The sequence below is a fragment of the Octopus bimaculoides genome, chromosome 15 (genome assembly GCF_046866305.1).
Source record: "Octopus bimaculoides isolate indiv1 chromosome 15, ASM4686630v1, whole genome shotgun sequence".
Classification (NCBI taxonomy): Eukaryota; Metazoa; Mollusca; class Cephalopoda; order Octopoda; family Octopodidae; genus Octopus; species Octopus bimaculoides.
Window position 1 is genome coordinate 34258284 of NC_142942.1, and position 19081 is coordinate 34277364.

The 19081-nt window shown below is 34.9% G+C and overlaps 1 protein-coding gene across 1 annotated transcript; it reads right to left on the reverse strand.

Moving 5' to 3' along the window:
• Positions 1-14191: 14191 nt before the first annotated feature.
• Positions 14192-19034, reverse strand: LOC106880620 (serine/threonine-protein kinase PLK4). The gene has a single exon (XM_014930645.3). The coding sequence runs from the start codon at positions 18867-18869 to the stop codon at positions 15819-15821; it is 3051 nt and encodes a 1016-aa protein (XP_014786131.1). The 5' UTR covers positions 18870-19034; the 3' UTR covers positions 14192-15818.
• Positions 19035-19081: the final 47 nt, after the last annotated feature.

Below are 19081 nucleotides of genomic sequence, written 5' to 3' on the forward strand. Positions count from 1 at the left end.
AATTGTTCAGTGTTCAGCACAGAAATGGACAACAGAAGCAAATCAAAAGACTTAGTGTTTGGATTCATGATTGTGTTAAAAATGATGACCAACAAAATATAGTTTTGTGGTTTGTATAAAAATTTAAAAAAGCAAAAATTTCTGTCGAACACCTTTGCTTACTAGTTTAAGAGTACTCTTTGAACCCCTGCCCTGTTAAAATATCATTATCCTACATGTAAATGTTTTGTAAATTCTTTAACCCTTTGGCATTTAAATCAGCCATATCTAGCCCAAAATATTTTTCCTGTTTTATGCTCAAACTAGCCATATTTGACCTCTTACACCTACCCTACAATGTTATTCCTAAAGTAAAGAGTCACATCATTGAGATCTCAAAGCTAGAAGACAATGTATGGGCAATTCAAAATAATGTAAATATATAAGCATTACATTTGATAGAGTAACCTGAATGCTAAAGAGTTAAATAAGCTATATCCAATACAAATTTTCAACCTGTTTTATGTTCAAGCTTATCAGATCTGGCCTCTTACACCTACTCTACAAGGTCATCCTAAAAATAAACTGTTACATCATCAAAATCTGAAAGCTACGAGATAATGCATGATTAATTCAAAACAATGTGAATAAAAAAGCATTACATTTCACAGAGTAATCTATGTTAAAGGGTTAAATGATATTAACCATAAATTAAAGCAGTGAAGGTAGCAGGAATTGAATAAAAATCACTGGACATGATTTAGTTGTATTCCTCAATGTTCTAAATCCATATTTATATTCTGCTTGGATTTGCTTTGCCTTTTATCCATCTGGATTAGTAACATCATCATCATCATCATTTAACGTCCGCTTTCCATGCTAGCATGGGTTGGACGATTTGACTGAGGACTGGTGAAACCGGATGGCAACACCAGGCTCCAATCTAATTTGGCAGAGTTTCTACAGCTGGATGCCCTTCCTAACGCCAACCACTCAGAGAGTGTAGTGGGTGCTTTTACGTGTCACCCGCACGAAAATGGCCACGCTCGAAATGGTGTCTTTTATGTGCCACCCGCACAAGCCAGTCCAGGGGCACTGGCAACGATCTCACTCGAAAATCCTACGGGAGCCAGTCAGGCGGTACTGGCAACGGCCACGCTCAAAATGGTGCATCTCATGTGCCACCCGCACAAGAGCCAGTCCAGGGGCACTGGCAACGATCTTACTTGGCTTGCCGGGTCTTCTCACGCACAGCACATTTCCAAAGGTCTCGGTCAGAAGTCATCGCCTCGGTGAGGCCCAATGTACGAAGGTCTTGCCTCACCACCTCAGCCCAGGTCTTCCTGGGCCTACCTCTTCCACGGGTTCCCTCAACTGTTAGGGTGTGGCACTTTTTCACGCAGCTATCCTCATCCATTCTCACCACATGTCCATACCAGCGCAATCGTCTCTCTTGCACACCACAACTGATGCTTCTAATGTTCAGCTTTTCTCTCAAGATACTTACACTCTGACGGGTATTCACATTGACATTACACATCCAACGGAGCATACTGGCTTCATTCCTTGCGAGCTTACGTATGTCCTCAGCAGTTACAGCCCATGTTCCACTGCCATGTAGCATGGCTGTTCGTACGCATTGGAGCTATTTAATTAATTGTATATATTCCCAATAAAAATTAGGCTTTGTTCCTTATTAAAAGAAAATATTAATCCAAAATATTTTGTGTCATTCTTTGGGCTGTTTCTTAAGATTTTACCTCATAAAATAATCCTAATCTTTGTTGTCATAATTGTTATATCTGCTTTCCATGCTGGCATGGGTTAGATGGATTATAATTAACTGATTTAGTTCTGAATTGGGGTTACTGCCCTCCTAGATGACCGAGAGACCATCTCTCGACGATATAAACTATATAAATTTGCACACCATGTAAAAAGAGAAAATTGACATGAAAAATCTAAGACACCACTGCCACCTGACATTAATCACCAGCTCATCATACCACGAACAGCTGTAAATAATTTAACCCTTTTAAATTAAGATTACTACTAATAGCTACCATAAAAGTAATCCAATTTCATTAGAAAGTGAGAAAACAATAAATAAATAAGAAATAAAAGCATGTGTTGAAGACAATTTGGATATAGCTATTTTAAGATGCTTTTTAAACTCTGACCTACTGCAATAAAATTTTACGAACTCTTGGCTTGAAAGAGTTAACTACCCCTAGTGTCATTAAGTCTGGTAATTCAATACAATGTAGTAAAATAATGGACCTCAAATATTACTTGAATGTCTAAATGAAATCTCATAGATGTGTTGTTACAAGTTTTTACATGCAACAAAGTGAGGTGTTAGGGCTGTACATCCTGACTGTTCAGTCTAAACAATGAACAATGTTGAAAAGTGAGTTAAACCTGATTTACTGAATATCTCAGTAAATCTGACACATGATAAAATTGCTGAAAGAAAATATTAACGGGATTTAGTTCAATAGATTGATAAGATAGGATATCTTTTTGTTTGTTTCTTTCATTTTTGCTTTTTTTTTTTTTCTACACCTGTTTTCACGTGTTGGATTGAAAAGACAAATTTAGGAATTTTACAGCAGTATACTCCTTCATGTAAACTATTTCATCATAGAAATGGCTTATTAGAATTATTTTTTTCTAAAAAAAGGTATTTTATTTGAGAATATATAGCAGATTTTGAAGTGACCACAATTATGATAATAATGGGGAAGGTGCTTCATAAATAACAGATCAACAACTCAGCACTTTTAACCCATTAACATTTAAACCAGCCATATCCGACCCAAATATTCTACTTGTTTTATGTAAAACTGACTAGATCTGGTCTCTCAAACCTACCTTACAATGTCATTCTAAAAATAGACAATCACATCATCAAAATCTTGAAGCTACAAGATAATGCATGATTAATTCAAAACAATGTGAATAAATAATACATTTGACAAAGAAATCTGAATGCTAAAGAGTTAGCACTTAAATCACTAGTAGAACCAACAGTCTTCTTTGGTGTTCTTGTTTAAGCTAATAGTTTTAATCCTTAGGAGATAACAAGGTCAATCTCTTGGCCAAAAAAGTTGAAAGATGAAGATTGTATTAGTTCATTCAATTTCCTACATATAGTTATATATATGTAAATTAATTACTTTATTTTTTATAATTTTTTTTGAAAAATAAGTGCATGCCCTCTGTAGGACTTGTGAAAAGGGCTCCATCTTCTTGGCACTGAAACTCCAAATGAGGCTCTGTCTCCAAAGGATTAAGGCAGTGAATTGGTAAAATTATCAGTGTCTCAGATACCACTGCCGCTGCCGCCACCGCCACCTCTACCACCACCACCACCACCACCACCTACTGACCACTTTGCACTCCTATATCATCCCTCCTCAATAAGGATGTAAACTCTTTTGGTTTTGGTACATTTTTCTTTCAGAAGTTAATTCACTTTGATAATGGTCAAAGTGGGATTTTTTTGGTACAAAGCTAAAATAGATACTGCAAGATATCCCATCTGATGCTCCACCAGTTCTACCAATCCATCAACTTTGGATGGGTATTTTATTTATTGATACTGAAAGCATGAAAGGCTAAGGTGACTTTGGTGATGCTTGAATTCTGAGTGTAAAGAGATGAGACAAATAGCCACAGGGTTTTTTTATCCAATGCTCTACAGACTCTTTCAATTCATCACTATAGGAATGAATGCTGTTAGAAGTGAGAGAAAGCAGCTTGCTAATGGACAAAAGTGGAAGACTTTAGTGAACCTTTAACTACACCAGAGTTAATAGAAAATAGATTGGAGAGCATAAAGGTTTCTAATCCAAGAAATGAGAGACAGATGAAACAGGGGTAGGGGCAACTTAAGAGATTCTGATTGCAGACTACTGAGCAAGGCTTTGCTTATGTATCCTGTTCGATATTACTTTTGTTGGTAAGGTGGCAAGTTGGCAGGCTCGTAAGCACAGTGGACAAAATGCTTAGCAGCATTTTGCCCACTATCTACCAAATCTACTCACAAGGCTTTGGTCAGCCCAGGGCTATAATGGAAAACACTTGCCCAAGGTGCCCTGCAGTGGGACTGAACCTGTGACCATGTGTTTGGGAAGCAAGCTTCTTACTACACAGCCATGCCTGTACCTATAGTTATTGTTACTGTTATATTTGAGATGTTGGAAGTGAATGTGACAGATGAGTATCTGGCAAGGTCAAAGAAATTGTCAAATTTGGAGAGGGAATACATGATAGTGTGTTTCTAACAAATGAAGAGTTTGGTAAAGATGAGAGTCAGCTTTGGAGTATACTTTGGAGAGACAGAGAAGATTTTGCATGTGGCAACTGTATGTAGAGGTAAAACTGGGAGTCTGGACAATGAGAGCCTCATAGGGGTTTTATTAAGTGTGTGTTGTGTGAGTTTGGAGGTGAAGCAAGTAATAAATTGTGGAGATCTTTTCAGCAGAAATTTTGCTAATGGAGCTGTGTTGATTGATGAGTGATGAGTGGAGGGTTCTGTAAAATCGAGTCAAAGTTCACTCTTTTTTGTTGAAAGCAGTGAGAATTAATTACCCAGCATATTTATCATTATTCTAACTTGTATGAGATGAATAAAAAAAATTATTTGTTTTGATACAGCACACTTTTTAAGAAAGGGAAGTATCATTAACCCTTTACCATGCAGATTACTCTGTCAAATGTAATGCTTTTTTAATTCAAATTGTTTTGAATTAATCATGCATTATCTTATAGCTTTGAGGTTTCAATGATGTGATTTTTTATTTTGAGTAGGTTAGATGTGAGAGGTTTTGTAGTCAGTTTGGATGCAAAACATAGAATATTTGGGCTGGATATGGCTGGTTTTAATCCTAAAGGGTTAAGTGAATAAAATTCACCATATTTCTTGCAGGGGATGAATTCAATAGTGTCAACTGGGAATGATCAATGCAGCACTACAAATTAAGTGTTTATTTGGGCATTTTCCAATCAAGTAGAACTTATCTACTCTCCATGCCAAAGGTTGTATTTATCCTAAATTCTCAAAACCATTATGTGGAATGTAGCTACAAGGTCAAAGTACTGGGTTATTAATACCTCACTATGAATTTAAATCTTACTGTAATCTTACTTTCACCTATACACTTTATAATGTACAGGTGCAATGTTGGAGTGTTGTTGACAAATTTGCTTCACATTCACATGGTCCTGGTTTGATGAAATCATTGCATGGCACCTTGGCAAGTAACTTCTACCATAACTGCAGAATGACCAAAGAACAACTGTGCTGACTGTCTCCGTTCTCTCCATCACCTGCCCTAAAACTTCTACCTGACCATAGCAAAGTACATTTTGTTGTTGGCATTTGAGCCAGATTTTGGATCAGGAGATTTGATATTTCTCATTGCAATAACCTGTGAGGTTTTTTCTTTACTTTCCTTCCAACCAGGCTTACAAGCCCTGCTAAAGTTCATGGCACTGCTCTTCTTTTTTCAACTATACCATAAAAATAATTCTGTTTGTCCCAGTTTATTGTGCTAACTACAGATTCCACTCTTGTTTCAATGTAATATAATTTAATGAAAACAGAATTCACTTGTAAAACCTGTTGTTTAGGCAATATGTAAATGTTCAAAATTGTGAGAAACATTGAACTTATATCATACCGTGAAAAAAAAAAATGGATGTAAAATCAAACACACAGTGTGTGTGTAAATGCTACCTTCCTTACTTATAAAATACCTACTACACACACACCTTCCAGCCAGGTGTACCCCATAGTTAGAAGAAGAGACATGAGCTTAGGTCAAGAATTAAGTTTTATGCAATCAACTGGCTACAAAGTTACATGACCTACCACCAGCAGTTGTTGTAAGATTGACACAAAAATACTCTCACCTGCTGTAACATTTTCTAGAAGTGATATAATCCCTAAAACAAATTCCCTTCAGCTTTACTAATGATACACTTATTAAACTGCACAACCTTAATGGAATTTTTCAATCTCCTTTCCTTCCTAACAATGACAATATTCTGTACTCTGCTAACACTAAGGAGCCCTACCAGCTGCCTTCTGACAAGATCAATATACATGACCAGTTGAAGTCTAGTGCTTAACTTTAGAAATAATGTTACATTAAGGTATCAATTATCATTTAGCTTAGAAACATTCAGTTTCAATTGATTTCTCATACAATGGCTTTTTTCCCTTTATTTATTTATTATATTTATTTCTGATGCCAATTTTTGAAGATAAAAGAGACATAATTGAAAATAAAACTACATTAAATGGTTATTGAACTAGAGCATATATTTGGAGGAATTAATTTATCAAAAGAAAACCGGTTAATCATATGTAATAATTACAAACTAACAACAATAAAAGCAACAATGATTTGACTATAAAATAATTCTAGTATGTATAATTTTTAACACACAATGGGTACATAATCATTTATCTACATGACTTTCTATTTACTCCTGAAGGCAGTTGTTTTGATATGCTTACTTAACATTAGACTAACATGAATTAAACATTAAAACAATACAAAAGAAACCGAGTACATTGAAACCAAGTCGTTAAAGCCAAATCTAAGGCTTTAAATGTTCATCATTGAACTGTTGGAATAGAACAAGTCAATGAGTAAAACGGTCAGATGTATGAGAAAGCTATTGATACATAAATATGTTTATACTGATGCAGTTGTTAGTGTGTGGTTAAGAAGTTCATTTTGTAACCATGTTACAAAGACAAGAGGATGTTGAGGAGGGAGGAGGAGAAACCGTGGGGAGAGAGTCACTGAAAGAAAGAGTCAGGAGAGTGTTGTAGAGATAAGAAGTCAGGGGGAAGATGAGTGCAGTAAGAGCATCTCAGCCACCACCTCATTTTCTGTTTTAGCATTGTTTTTTTTCTGTTCTTGCACAGATGCTCAGTTTTCTTCAGCACTACAATCAACAATTGTTGTGGTCTCTTGGCATTTATTGTGTATCTTTAGATCAATCTTTACCAAATCACACTATGGTTTCTTAAGTCCTCCTCTTCCGCAGGTTCCATCTATTTTGAGAACTTAGCTTTTATTATATAACTGCCATAAGCCATATATATCATGTGCCCCTTCCAGTATTGTCTCCTCTCTTGCATACTACATCTGATTCTTCTTATGTCCAGATTTTCTTTCTTTCAGCACATTTGTATTCCATTGTTCACACATACATACACAGTAACATTACACACATATCAAAGTATGCTTACTTAATTTCTTTCTAGTCTACACAAATCATCTGCATTCAAGGCCTTTATCTCACTACCAAGGCAGTCACACACTTTGTACACAAGCATCATATAATCTACCTTTCACTCTGTATGAGAGGCCCTTTGGTGATAGTTCCTTGAACATTTTCCCAACTTGTTATTTTGGTTACTTTGCTTACAGAACACCAACCTCCATTGCTAATTTGGTCACCTAAGTAACAGAAATTATGAACAACTTCATAATTAATACCCCTGTGCACTTGCTGCATATGAAGGTTACCTTTTCTGTTAGCCTACCTGTGATTCCACTACATCTCTAGTATGTCCATTGTTTGCACTGGGCACATGGTATTGAGTATCTATCTGCTCCATTTTAGTACACCAAAGACAGAGATTTTGCTGGTGTTCTGTCCTGCATTCTTTACTAATTAGCAAAACCTGTACTTCAACTAGTACTTCACTGAAAATCTGGCTGCTTGATACTCAAACTTTCATATTTTCCTTCTCCAAACTTCCTTTTTCTGAGTTCACCTAGTTCTTATCTTTAAGTCATTAATCTCTTTTTCTTTCTTGCCCCTCTGTATGTGTTTATGATAAGACTATTGCTGAGTCAAAAGGTTGACTAAGACAGTTGGTAAAATTTAGAACAATAAAATAAGTACGACACTGAAATAAACACCAGAGTCACTGTAAGTGACTAAAGATGGTGTTCCAGCATGGCTGCAGTTCAATGACTGACACCAGTAAAAGAATAAAAGGATATATTTATGCTGCTCCAGAAATATGGATGGTAAAGGTCAGAAATTTGAAGGAGATGGCAAGTCAATTGAATACCTGACAGTCATTTTACTGACATTAGAAGGCTGAAAATAAAAGTCAACTCTGGTGAAACTTGAACATGAATAAAAAAGGATGTAAATAAATATTGCAAACTATTTAATTGGTATTTTATTATTTGTGGTTGGCCATCAATAAGTAATGACATCTTTTGACTGGGCACAAATAAGGCTGGATTATATCAACGACAAAGGGATGATCTTGGTATGGTTTGAAAATGTGTGTTGTAGAACATAAATATTGTAAAGTACTTAATATGATACTCTATCAGTAGTGTCATTCTACAATTTTCTAAATATAGCAAAACAATGAGAGAACTTACAGGTGGTTGCTTGACCTGCTAGAAATAGCAGCAAATTTCCTTTAAATCACTCCCCACAATTTATTAAAAAAAGGAAGACAATATAACTCAAAGTGGTCATGAATGGAATGTAACTCAATTGGGATTAACATAGGTAGTTAAACAACAACAACAACAACATTTTAACAATGATGAAATCTCAATAAGCATTGGTTCTCATAAAGCTGGTGCTTTGTTAATTAAATAAAAGATTACCCTTGTTAATAGGAAGTTAGTTTATTATAGATAATGTAGATAGAAAGAAAGTTTGATAACTTTTTACCACAGCTGTCTAAATAGAAGTATACAGAGCTAGTCATATTCCTGAATTAGTTATGTTCCTGAGCTGGTTATTCCACTGCTTATTCTATCTTAGTATTTTACTAATACTTAATAACGAGCAAGCACGTCATAATTAATAATCAGTTTCTAATAAAAGCTCAAAGGAATAAAGCCTATTTTATGCCAGCATAATCTGTCAATATTCCATTCAGCCACTGAAAACAACTAGTGGTGGAGAACAAATACTTTTATGCACAACAATAATTCCTTTTTCCTCTTCTTTGTAATTTTTCTTCTGAATTCTTTGTTATTAAACAATGACTGCAATCCTGCTTGAAGCAGAAAGTCATTTATGAAATTATCAAGAATGATCATCATCATCATGATGTTGATGATTTCTTTTAAGTGTACAAGGCTGTTTTGTAAAGGAAGGATTTTGTTGATGAGAATCAATTTTAGTGCATTTATTCATACTTGTGTTATTAGCACTAAGAGAAAGAACAGTCAACCACCACCACCAGCTGAAATTTATATCAGTGAAGCCTTACTAAATACTATAAAGCATGCAACTTATCTCTGTACATGTCTATGCCCATAATAGCACACCTCAATAACTATAATGGTTTCTTACTCTAGTATGTATAGTTACAAGGAGCAGACTATATAGTCAATTGAATCAACTCTTATTTATTGACTGTGAAAGGAGTAAAAGTAAAAATCAACCCCAAATGGATCTCAACTGAGATTGTAGAGAGAATAAATTAAATAATGCAAGACATTTCTTCCAGCACTGTCCGAGCTCAGTATCACTAAGGTCAACATTATTTTACCATCCAGGCTTGATAAATGAGTTAAATTCAATTAACAATACTTCCATACAAATTTGTTGTTCTGAATCAATTAAGTATATTCCACACTTCTAAACAATCTGTCATCTGGTGCTAGTTGACTACATTTCCATAGAATTAACCATCGTCATTGTTGTTGTCACTCTCATCCTCATTAACATTATAATGTCCACTTTTTCATGCTTACAGCAGGATGCCCTGTTTCCAAATAAGGTTATATTCTCTATGACCAGACACATTTTCAAAGATGATTGGAGAGGACACCACATGCATGATAATGACCCTTGTTTACAACGATAACAAGAAGTCAAGGCAAGGAATCATTAACAGATACACACACACCAGAGTCTCTGAGCGAAATTTGACAGTGTGCAAAGAAACAATCCATGCACTGGAGACACCCCTCCTCATCTGCTTCAAAGAAGGCCAAAGCTGTTTCATTTGCAGGGAAGGTGATGGCCTCAGTTTTTTTGGATGCAAAAGGCAATGTGCTTATTGACTATGTTCAAAAGAGTCACACAATCAATGGAGGGTACTATGCCAACTCACTGAAGCAGTTATGAAAGGCTATCAAGACAGCATGCCCAGGAAAACTGACAAAAGGGGTCTTGTTTCATCAGGACAATGCTCCAGCACACAAGTCCTTGGATTCAATGGTTGTTGTATGTGACTGTTTGATCAGCCAACCTATTCTCCTGATTTGGCCACATCTGACTATCATCTCTTTCTTAATATGAAAAAAAACTTGGCTGTGAAGCAGTATCTCAGTGATGATGACATCATATCTGTTGTTGATGACTCTTTTGACTAACAGGATGAAAGCTTCTTCACCAATGGGATCCAAACATGGCAACACCACTGGAAATGTATGGACTATGTTGAAAAATAAGCCTCATTTGGTCACATTCCATGAGAGTATTTTGATCAACCTATGAACTTTTTAGCCAACCCTTATAATATAAAATAGTTATGTAAACTATATGAAGGTTCATACCTTTTTCTCTTTCTCAGACTTGTTTCAATCACTGTACTGAGGCCATGCTGGGGCACTGATTTAATAGGGTTAGTGGAATAAATCAACCCTGAGTACTTATTTTTTAAAGTTTGTTACTTGTTCGATTAGTTTCTTTTGCTGAATCTTTAAGTTATGGTGATATAAACAAGTCAGCACTAGTGGTCAAGTGGTGGCATGCATCTTCACACATGTATGTGTGTGATGGTGCATGGCCTAGTGACTGACAGAAGTGTATGGACTGCAAGGGGGATAAATAAACCTCATTTGGTCACATTCCATGAGGGCATCTTGGTCAGCCTATGAACTTTTCAGCCTTCCTTTGTAAATAATTCATTTTTGGAATAGTGTATCTTGTAATACACATAAAGCTATAAGTAACAGTATGTATATATTGGGTTGAAAAACTCTTTTGTGTAGAAAATTTGAAGACTGCCCATAGCACACAAACCTACATCTGTAGACATGACAGGCATCCTACCATTGGATGAAAGTAATCCTTCAAATTCTTCATTTTAGAAACATTATTCTTACCAGCAAGAATTGTATTTCATTGATGTCATAAGAATTTTATAAATTTTTGAGAGAATGTGAAATAATTCTTTTTTGGAATAGTGGATCTCAAAGCACATATAAAGCTACAAATAATAACATGTAAATATGGAATGGAAAAACCCTTTTGGATAGAAAATTTGAAAGCTGCCAGTGGGACTCAATCCTACATCTCTTGCAGACATGACAAGCATCCTACCATTGGACGAAAGCAATCCTTCAAATTTCTCTATCTATTTTATTTATAGCGTTATGTGTGAAGGTGCATGGCTCAGTGGTTAGAGTATCAGACTTACAATCATGAGGTAGCGAGTTCAATTCCTGGACTGGACTGTGTGTTGTGTTCTTCAACAAGACACTTTATTTCACGTTACTCCAGTTCACTCAGCTGTAGAAATGAGTTGCAACATCACTGATGCCAAGCTATATCTGCCTTTGCCTTTCCCTTGGATAACATCGGTGTCATGGAGAGGGGAGGCTGGTATGCATGGGTGACTGCTGGATAACTTTCTAGGTGTAATCCCATGGTCATTCATGACTGAAGTGAGGTCTTTACCTTTTATGTGTGTTTCAAGATCCACTATTCCAAAAAAAGGATTATTTCATGTTCTCCCAAAAGTTTATAAAATTCTTGACATCAAAAATTTATGTTAACTTTTTAAGACTAACAGAAAGAAAAAAACCCATAAAAAATAGAAACTTCTGAGTGTAGGAATGAAATTATATTTATTTGAGTGTGCCAACATTCTTTAAGAAATAAATATTTCCTTTTGAGAATTTGATGCTGATATTTCAAATACACTAGTATATATAAATAATATCAAAGTGAAGAGTTCAGTCAAAAGTTTGAAACGTTAAAATTAATTTCCATTTTTTCACCATACTTTTAACATTAAAAATACAAGAAAAAAAATTAATAATAATAATAATAACAAGAACAATAATAATAATGATGATAATAATAATAATAATGATGATAATAATAATAATAATGATAATAATAATAATAATAATAATAATAATAATAATAATGATAATAATAATAATTTCTCTTACTATAAGCACAAGGCCTGAAATTTTGGGGAAGGGCAGGTTGATTAAATCAACCCCAGTGCTTGACTGGTACTTATTTTATCAACCTTGAAAAGATGAAAGGCAAAGTTGACCTTGGTGGAATTTGAAGTCAAAATGTAGTAGTAGTAGTAGCAATTATTTTTATTTTTATTTTTAATATAAGCACAAGGCCTAAAATTTTGGGGAGAGGCTAGCTGATTACATTGATTCCATTATTTGAATGGTACTTTATTTTATGAATTTGTGGTGGGAATTTAACACAGAGCATAAAGAGCCAGAAGAAATACTGTAAGACATTTTGTTTGGTGTTCTAACAATTCCAACAATCTACTGCCCTTTATTATAATAATAATAATAATAATCCTCTCTACTATAGGCATAAGGCCTAGAATTTGTGAGTTCGGGGATAGTCGATTACATCAAACCCAGTTCTCAACTGGTACTTATTTAATCAACTCCGAAAATCAGCAGAATTTGAACACAGAACATAATGATGGACGAAATGCTGCTAAGCATTTTGCTCAGCGTCCTAATGATTCTGTCAGCTCACCACCTTAAAAATAATAATCCATTCTACAACAGGCACAAGGCCTGAAATTTTGTGGGAGTTGTGTAGTTGATTACATCAACCCCAGTGGTCAACTGGTACTTAATTTATTGACTCTGAAAGGATGAAAAGCAAAGTCGGTCTCGGTGGAATTTGAACTTTGAATTTAAAACCAGAAACAATGTAGCTAAGCATTTTGTCTGGCATGCTACTGATTCTGCCAGCTCGGCAAATTTTGGCACATGGCCAGCAATTTCGAGAAGAAGGGATTAGATGATATCACCGATCCCAGTACTTGACTGGAGCTTTATTTTATCAGGCCTGAAAAGATGAAAGGCGAAGTTGACCTGGGAGGTGTTTGAACTGAGAATGGAAAGAACTGGAAGAAATGCTGCTAAGCATTTTGTTCAATGCCCTAACCATATAGTCAGCTCATCACCTTAATAGTAATGATTTCTAACTTAGGCACAAGGCCACATATACAAGGGAAGGAACGGTTGATTAAATCAAAACCATTTATCGATATAGGATGGATGACAGAGAAGCAGGATTTGAACTCAGAACATAAAGGGACAAAACCAAATGTTACCAGGCTTTTCATCCAGTGCTTTACTAATTCTGCCAATTCACCACCTTTATAATAATATTGATCTTTATAGTAATACTGTTCAATCTGTAATACAGTATTGGTTCTTAATTTATTGATTGCTGGATCTATGATAATATTAAAATAACAATTTTAATATTGTTATTTTATTCATGTTAAATACCTGTAATAAACTGGGTTAAACTTACTGCACTATATCCTCCCTCTTATGAAAATCATGACAGCATTATAAATATTAATATTAGTTTAACATTTTCCTTATTAGGTAGGATTAATGAAGGTAAGGGGCATAATCCATTAGATTAATATTAGACTGGCTTCAAATTTTAGCACAAGGTCAGAAATTTCAGGGAAGGGGCTAAGATGATTAATTTGATCCCAGTGTTCAGCTGGTACTTATTTCATTGAACCAGAAAGGATGAAAGGCAAAGTCAACTTCAGTGGAATTTGAACTCAGAATGTAAAGACGGATTAAATACTGCTAAGCATTTTGCCCGGTGTGCTAATGATTCTGCCAGCATGCCATCTTATCTTAAGCATATTACTGGTATGTATTTTATTGACTCAGATATGATTAAATAGTATTATTAACATTTATAATACTACTAAAAATAAGACAATATAAATATTAATAATAACATTAGCAATAAGAATAGTAATTGTAGCATTACTACTAATATTGATAGTAGTATTGACTTAATATAATCATTATCATTAATAATTACCATGATGATTATGAAGAAAAATAACAATGGCACTGATGATAATAAAAAATATATAAACAACAACTATAATGTAACTAATACCGACAATATAGATAGAATATAAAATAATATAAAATTTGTTATGTTGCAGTTTTATATATTTTTAAACCTTTTAATACAAAAATTATATTTGAGAGTAAACAAATTTGAAACACATTCAGAATGCACATGCACACACACACACACAGAAATGCAGCTATACACGTCTCAGTAAAAAACAGTATTATACAGAATATACCTGATCCTAGTCGTTATACAAGTGTCTAAGTGTCAGTCAGTTCTGTTTGGTTTAAGGTCAAAAGACCAATAACAAAAGAATATGTAATACTATGTACAAAACAGAATGAACAAAGTGGAAATAGAAAAGGAAGAAGAGAAAGAAGTATGCAAAATGAAGCCAATAATTGACGATTATGATGGTGATGATGATGATAATAATAATAAAACAAAGATGTTAGTGTATGCAGGTGTGTTGAGTGCATCAATGTGGAGGGGTGTAAAAAATAAATAAAATAATGATGGAGTCCACATAGTGTTGATGAAGTTGTTTGGTTAATCGATTCTTAGTATGTACAGCATTGTATGTGAATGTTCGGCAATGAGTGGTTGAAAACTCTAGTTGTGAACAAGTTTGCTTTGGAGGTGCAGATAACAGTGGTGGTGGTGGTAAGGGGGAAGAAGGGCTGAAAATCAGTGATAATTTGGCCAGGAATAGAAATCGATGAAGAGCATTTCTCATTAAGAAAAATCAATCTCAAAATAGTCGTTAAGTGATAAACTATAAATGGGAATAATTATGCAGACAAAAAGGGTGTATAAAGCATGAAAAAAAAAAAAAAACATCAGCAATTAAATGAGGAGCAAATAGAAAAAAATGCAAGAAAAAAGGGATTTCTCATTGCTTTTGTTTTCTTATACTTTTAAACAATGTCTTCTAATTAAGATGTCCTGATGTGTCTATTGTATAATTAAAGGTAAATTATTAGTATTCTCTCTTTGAGAGATTTAGAAATAATGTTTCTATTAATTTATTAGTGCCCTTTATTTATCCCTAATGCATGCACACAAAGTGAAGTTTACTCTTACCATACCATTCTTTATGCAGAGTTAATAGGTATGATTTGGAAATGGTAATTAAATTAAGATAAAAATGTATGAATAAATACTCGAGACATTAAAATCAACATATAAAATGGTTTAACATTGAAAAAGGGAAGACTACAAAAATGAATTTTTTTAGTTTGGAAGAGCAGCAAACAGGGACAAAACAATCTTTCTGTTTTTTTTAAAAAAAGCTATTCTTTTGCAATAGTTAAAAGTAGAGGAGAAAATGATAAGTGTTAGAGAAGGTAGATGGATATAGTGGAGATAGAGGAATGTTAATAAATAAATATACAAAAAGGTTTGAAAAATGTGTAGTGTGAGAGAGGGTGAGAAAAGTTGAATTAAAATTTCATGATTAAAATTTGTGAGAAAAGATCAAAATTCAGCAAACTAGCAGATGTCAAGCAAACAAACCATTAAGAAAAACTATAAGGAAGAGTAAGAAACCACATGAAATTTGAAATATTAATAGAATTTGTTGTGGCAAGTCAGATAACATACACACACCTTTAAATATATATATATATATATACATACCTATATATATATATATAAACAAATATACCAAATGTAAAAGATGAAAGATGAAGAATAATGTGTTATGGAATCTCAGGCATTCTGTTATCTGACAACAAACTTTTAACCACAAATGGAACTGTTTCTAATTTCTTTTTAACAAAACCTGGTAATACATCTGTTTTCTGGTACTTGGCCATTTTACAATCAACATCTACATATTTAAATGTTTGTCCTGAAGGCTTCACACCGAGTTGGGTGCCATCATTAAACTTGATCCAAATCTCCCCATTTATATACTGGAATGACCAACCAACATTTGGAACGAAAATCTGTCGCACTATTCTATTGTTGTGTGTGTTGTTGTGAGAGGAGTTGTTGCAGCTACTGTGATTGGAAGATGCACTGGATGTGAGATCAGTGGTAACAGAAGGGCTAGCTGGCTTGTTGAATGAGGATTTTCTATGAAGAGAACTGTTACAAGTTGAGTTTTGTGTAGTTATCAACGGGCTGTTTGAGTAAGTTCCATCTAAGGAACCCTCTACATCTGTAGGATATTCACTAGGGATAATAGTGGGACTGGTACTGTCTTTGGCACTCTTGACTATATCATGGTCATCTGTTTTAGCATTAGCAACAAGTACATTGGGTTTACGTCCAATTATTATTGGGAAAAGATTATCTACTGTCTTACAACTTAGCTCAACTGTACTTATCACTTGTTCTAATTCAATACAACGTTGACGACAATCTTTTACATAAGCTAACAGTTTTTGTGTTTCACTACTAAAGCACTGACCTGTTTCACCAGATTCCAAAAGAAGAGAAGTACCATTGTTTTCGATGATTCTGATTCCTGAAGATGAAATAGTAAATTTAGCACCATCATAAAAATCCACTTCAAAATCAGGTTCAGGATAATTCTCCATCAACATACATTTTGCCTTTGTGGTGTACAGTGTCACTTTTGGAGTCTTTGATCTTACAAGATTAACAAATTTTGATGCATACTGGTATTTTTTCAGGTATTTCTCAGGAAGGGATTGCAAATGAAATGTTTTTTTAATGACATTTGCTGAATGAGGAGGAGGGACTTGATTGGGATCAAATTTTTGTCCATTGTTAGCTTGGTATATGGTCACATTGTTACCATCCTGAGAAATCAAGAATATCTCTGCTATGTATTCCTCTTTGCTTCGATTCTTTACAAATTCCAAACATACATCTCCACCATCAAGGATGCTCACAAAAGCTGTCTTAGTACGTTGTCTAATAGGTCGTAGTCGTATTGAAGAAAGGGCTGAAATGGTACTTGGAGGCAATTCAGCATTATGGTTTGATCGATTTTTTGATGAAGTTGTAATTTTAGTAGTTGGATTATTGCTTACTGATGTTGAATACTTAATCTGGTTTGAAGAATTTGTAGTCTTCAAACCACTATCACAATCTTCTCCAACACACTCTCTTTTCTTCAGAGAAAGAGTAGGCTCTTCTTTTAATTTAGTGTTTTTACCAAATGCCATTTTTGATAGAGTCCCTACACGCCCTTCCTTCCTTAGAGCTACATCTGGACTGCTACCCTCCGACGAGGTATCCGAGGTAATGCCTACACCGGGATGCATGTGTAAGGAGTTGCTACTGCTCTGATCAGATAAGTTTGGTTGACTACTTGAACTCGGATCACTTGATAACAAGTTAGCATTGTTACTACATAAAGATCCACTGCATGAAAGGCTACAAGTACTCTTGGAATTTACTGGAATTTTAGAAGGGTCTACATTACAATCCTCCATTTCGTGAAAAGGTTTATCACCAGTTGTGATTCGATCCCAAAGAACGTTATTAGAATTATTATAATTACAATCATTTCTACTTATTTGGTGATTATATGAATTTGGAATATAATTTTTGTTCAACAATACCTTATGTTGATGAGATTCTAACAGAAGAGGTGGTTTAGTACAACTTCCATGGTGGAAGGCAGTCTGGTTGCCGACTTTTGGATTTGTTCGGTTGTCATGTTGGGTAGACGAAGCAGAAAGAGCAGCCGGATGAATATCCAAATATTTGCCTTGTTCAAATTTATGTGGAAACACATTGGTATTTTCTGGAAAGAATTCCGAACTATAATCGTCTTTTTCTGAGATGTAACTTTGTATTTCCTGGATAGGTAATCCTAGAAAGGGTCGGCTTCTGGAACCATTCGTTGAATGACTAATGTTACGGCTCCAGCTGTTCGTCTCTGTATTCATCGTACCTTTACCACTATCTATCGAAGCTTCATGACAATTCTGGTGGCACCGATGTCTATAGCTCAAAGGATATCTCTTCTTCATAAATGGATGATCGGGAATTTCAGAGAGTGCTATTCTTTCTTTCGGATCTTTCCGTAATAGTAACTGGATCAGATCTTTGGCCTCCGGAGAAAGGTGATTGGGCAAGTTGTATTCTACCATAATAACCCGGTTTAAGGTGCTTTTAACCGCTTCTGTATCAAATGGAGGGTTTCCAACAAGGAAGGTGTATAACATACATCCAAGCGACCAGACATCTGCTTCTAATCCATGTGATGTACGCATAGCAACCTCCGGAGATATGTAATTCGGTGTTCCACACATAGTAAAGTGTTTTTCATCAGGCATTTGGAGTTGAGTGGCCAGGCCAAAATCTGCGATCTTCACATCCATTTCGCGAGTAAGTAAGAGATTAGCCAGAGTTAGATCTCGATGCAAAATATTGTGAGAATGTAAATAAATCATTCCACTAATAATTTGATCCATAAATACGACAGCTTCTTCCTCAGAAAGAACTTTGTTGTATGCTTTTAGATAGCGATGCAACTCTCCTCGATGACACAACTCCAATACGAGGTAGACATAATTTTTGTCCTCGAAGTATGTATAGAGTTCTAACACTGCTGGATGTTTCATACGAGAATGGATCTCCACTTCTTTTCGAACCCTTGTCACCATATCGGCAGCTTTCATCAGTTTCTTGTCGATCATTTTTATAGCTACATCTTGTCCGGTTCTCATACATTTGGCACGGTAAACACATGCAAAACCTCCTTTGCCGAGCAGATTCAATACATTGTAATCTTCGATTTTGTCTCCAAAACTGTATGGATCTGCCATTATTAAGTTGACTCGACGAATTCCACATCGCTAAGTAATAAAAATTTGTTAAAACATTATCCTGAAATAAGCACAAAAGCTGACAGCAAGGTATCGGCAAAGCTTTAGGAAAGCCGTTGGTAACAAACTCAAAGGACGCGCCTCGACATGTAGAAATATTTGAAAAACATTAATCGTCAACTAACAACATGTATGGAAACCTAAACGGAACA

What these genes read in the sequence shown, in the direction of transcription:
- LOC106880620 (XM_014930645.3), bottom strand. Translation starts at nt 18,869, where the DNA reads ATGGCAGATCCATACAGTTTTGGAGACAAAATCGAAGATTACAATGTA.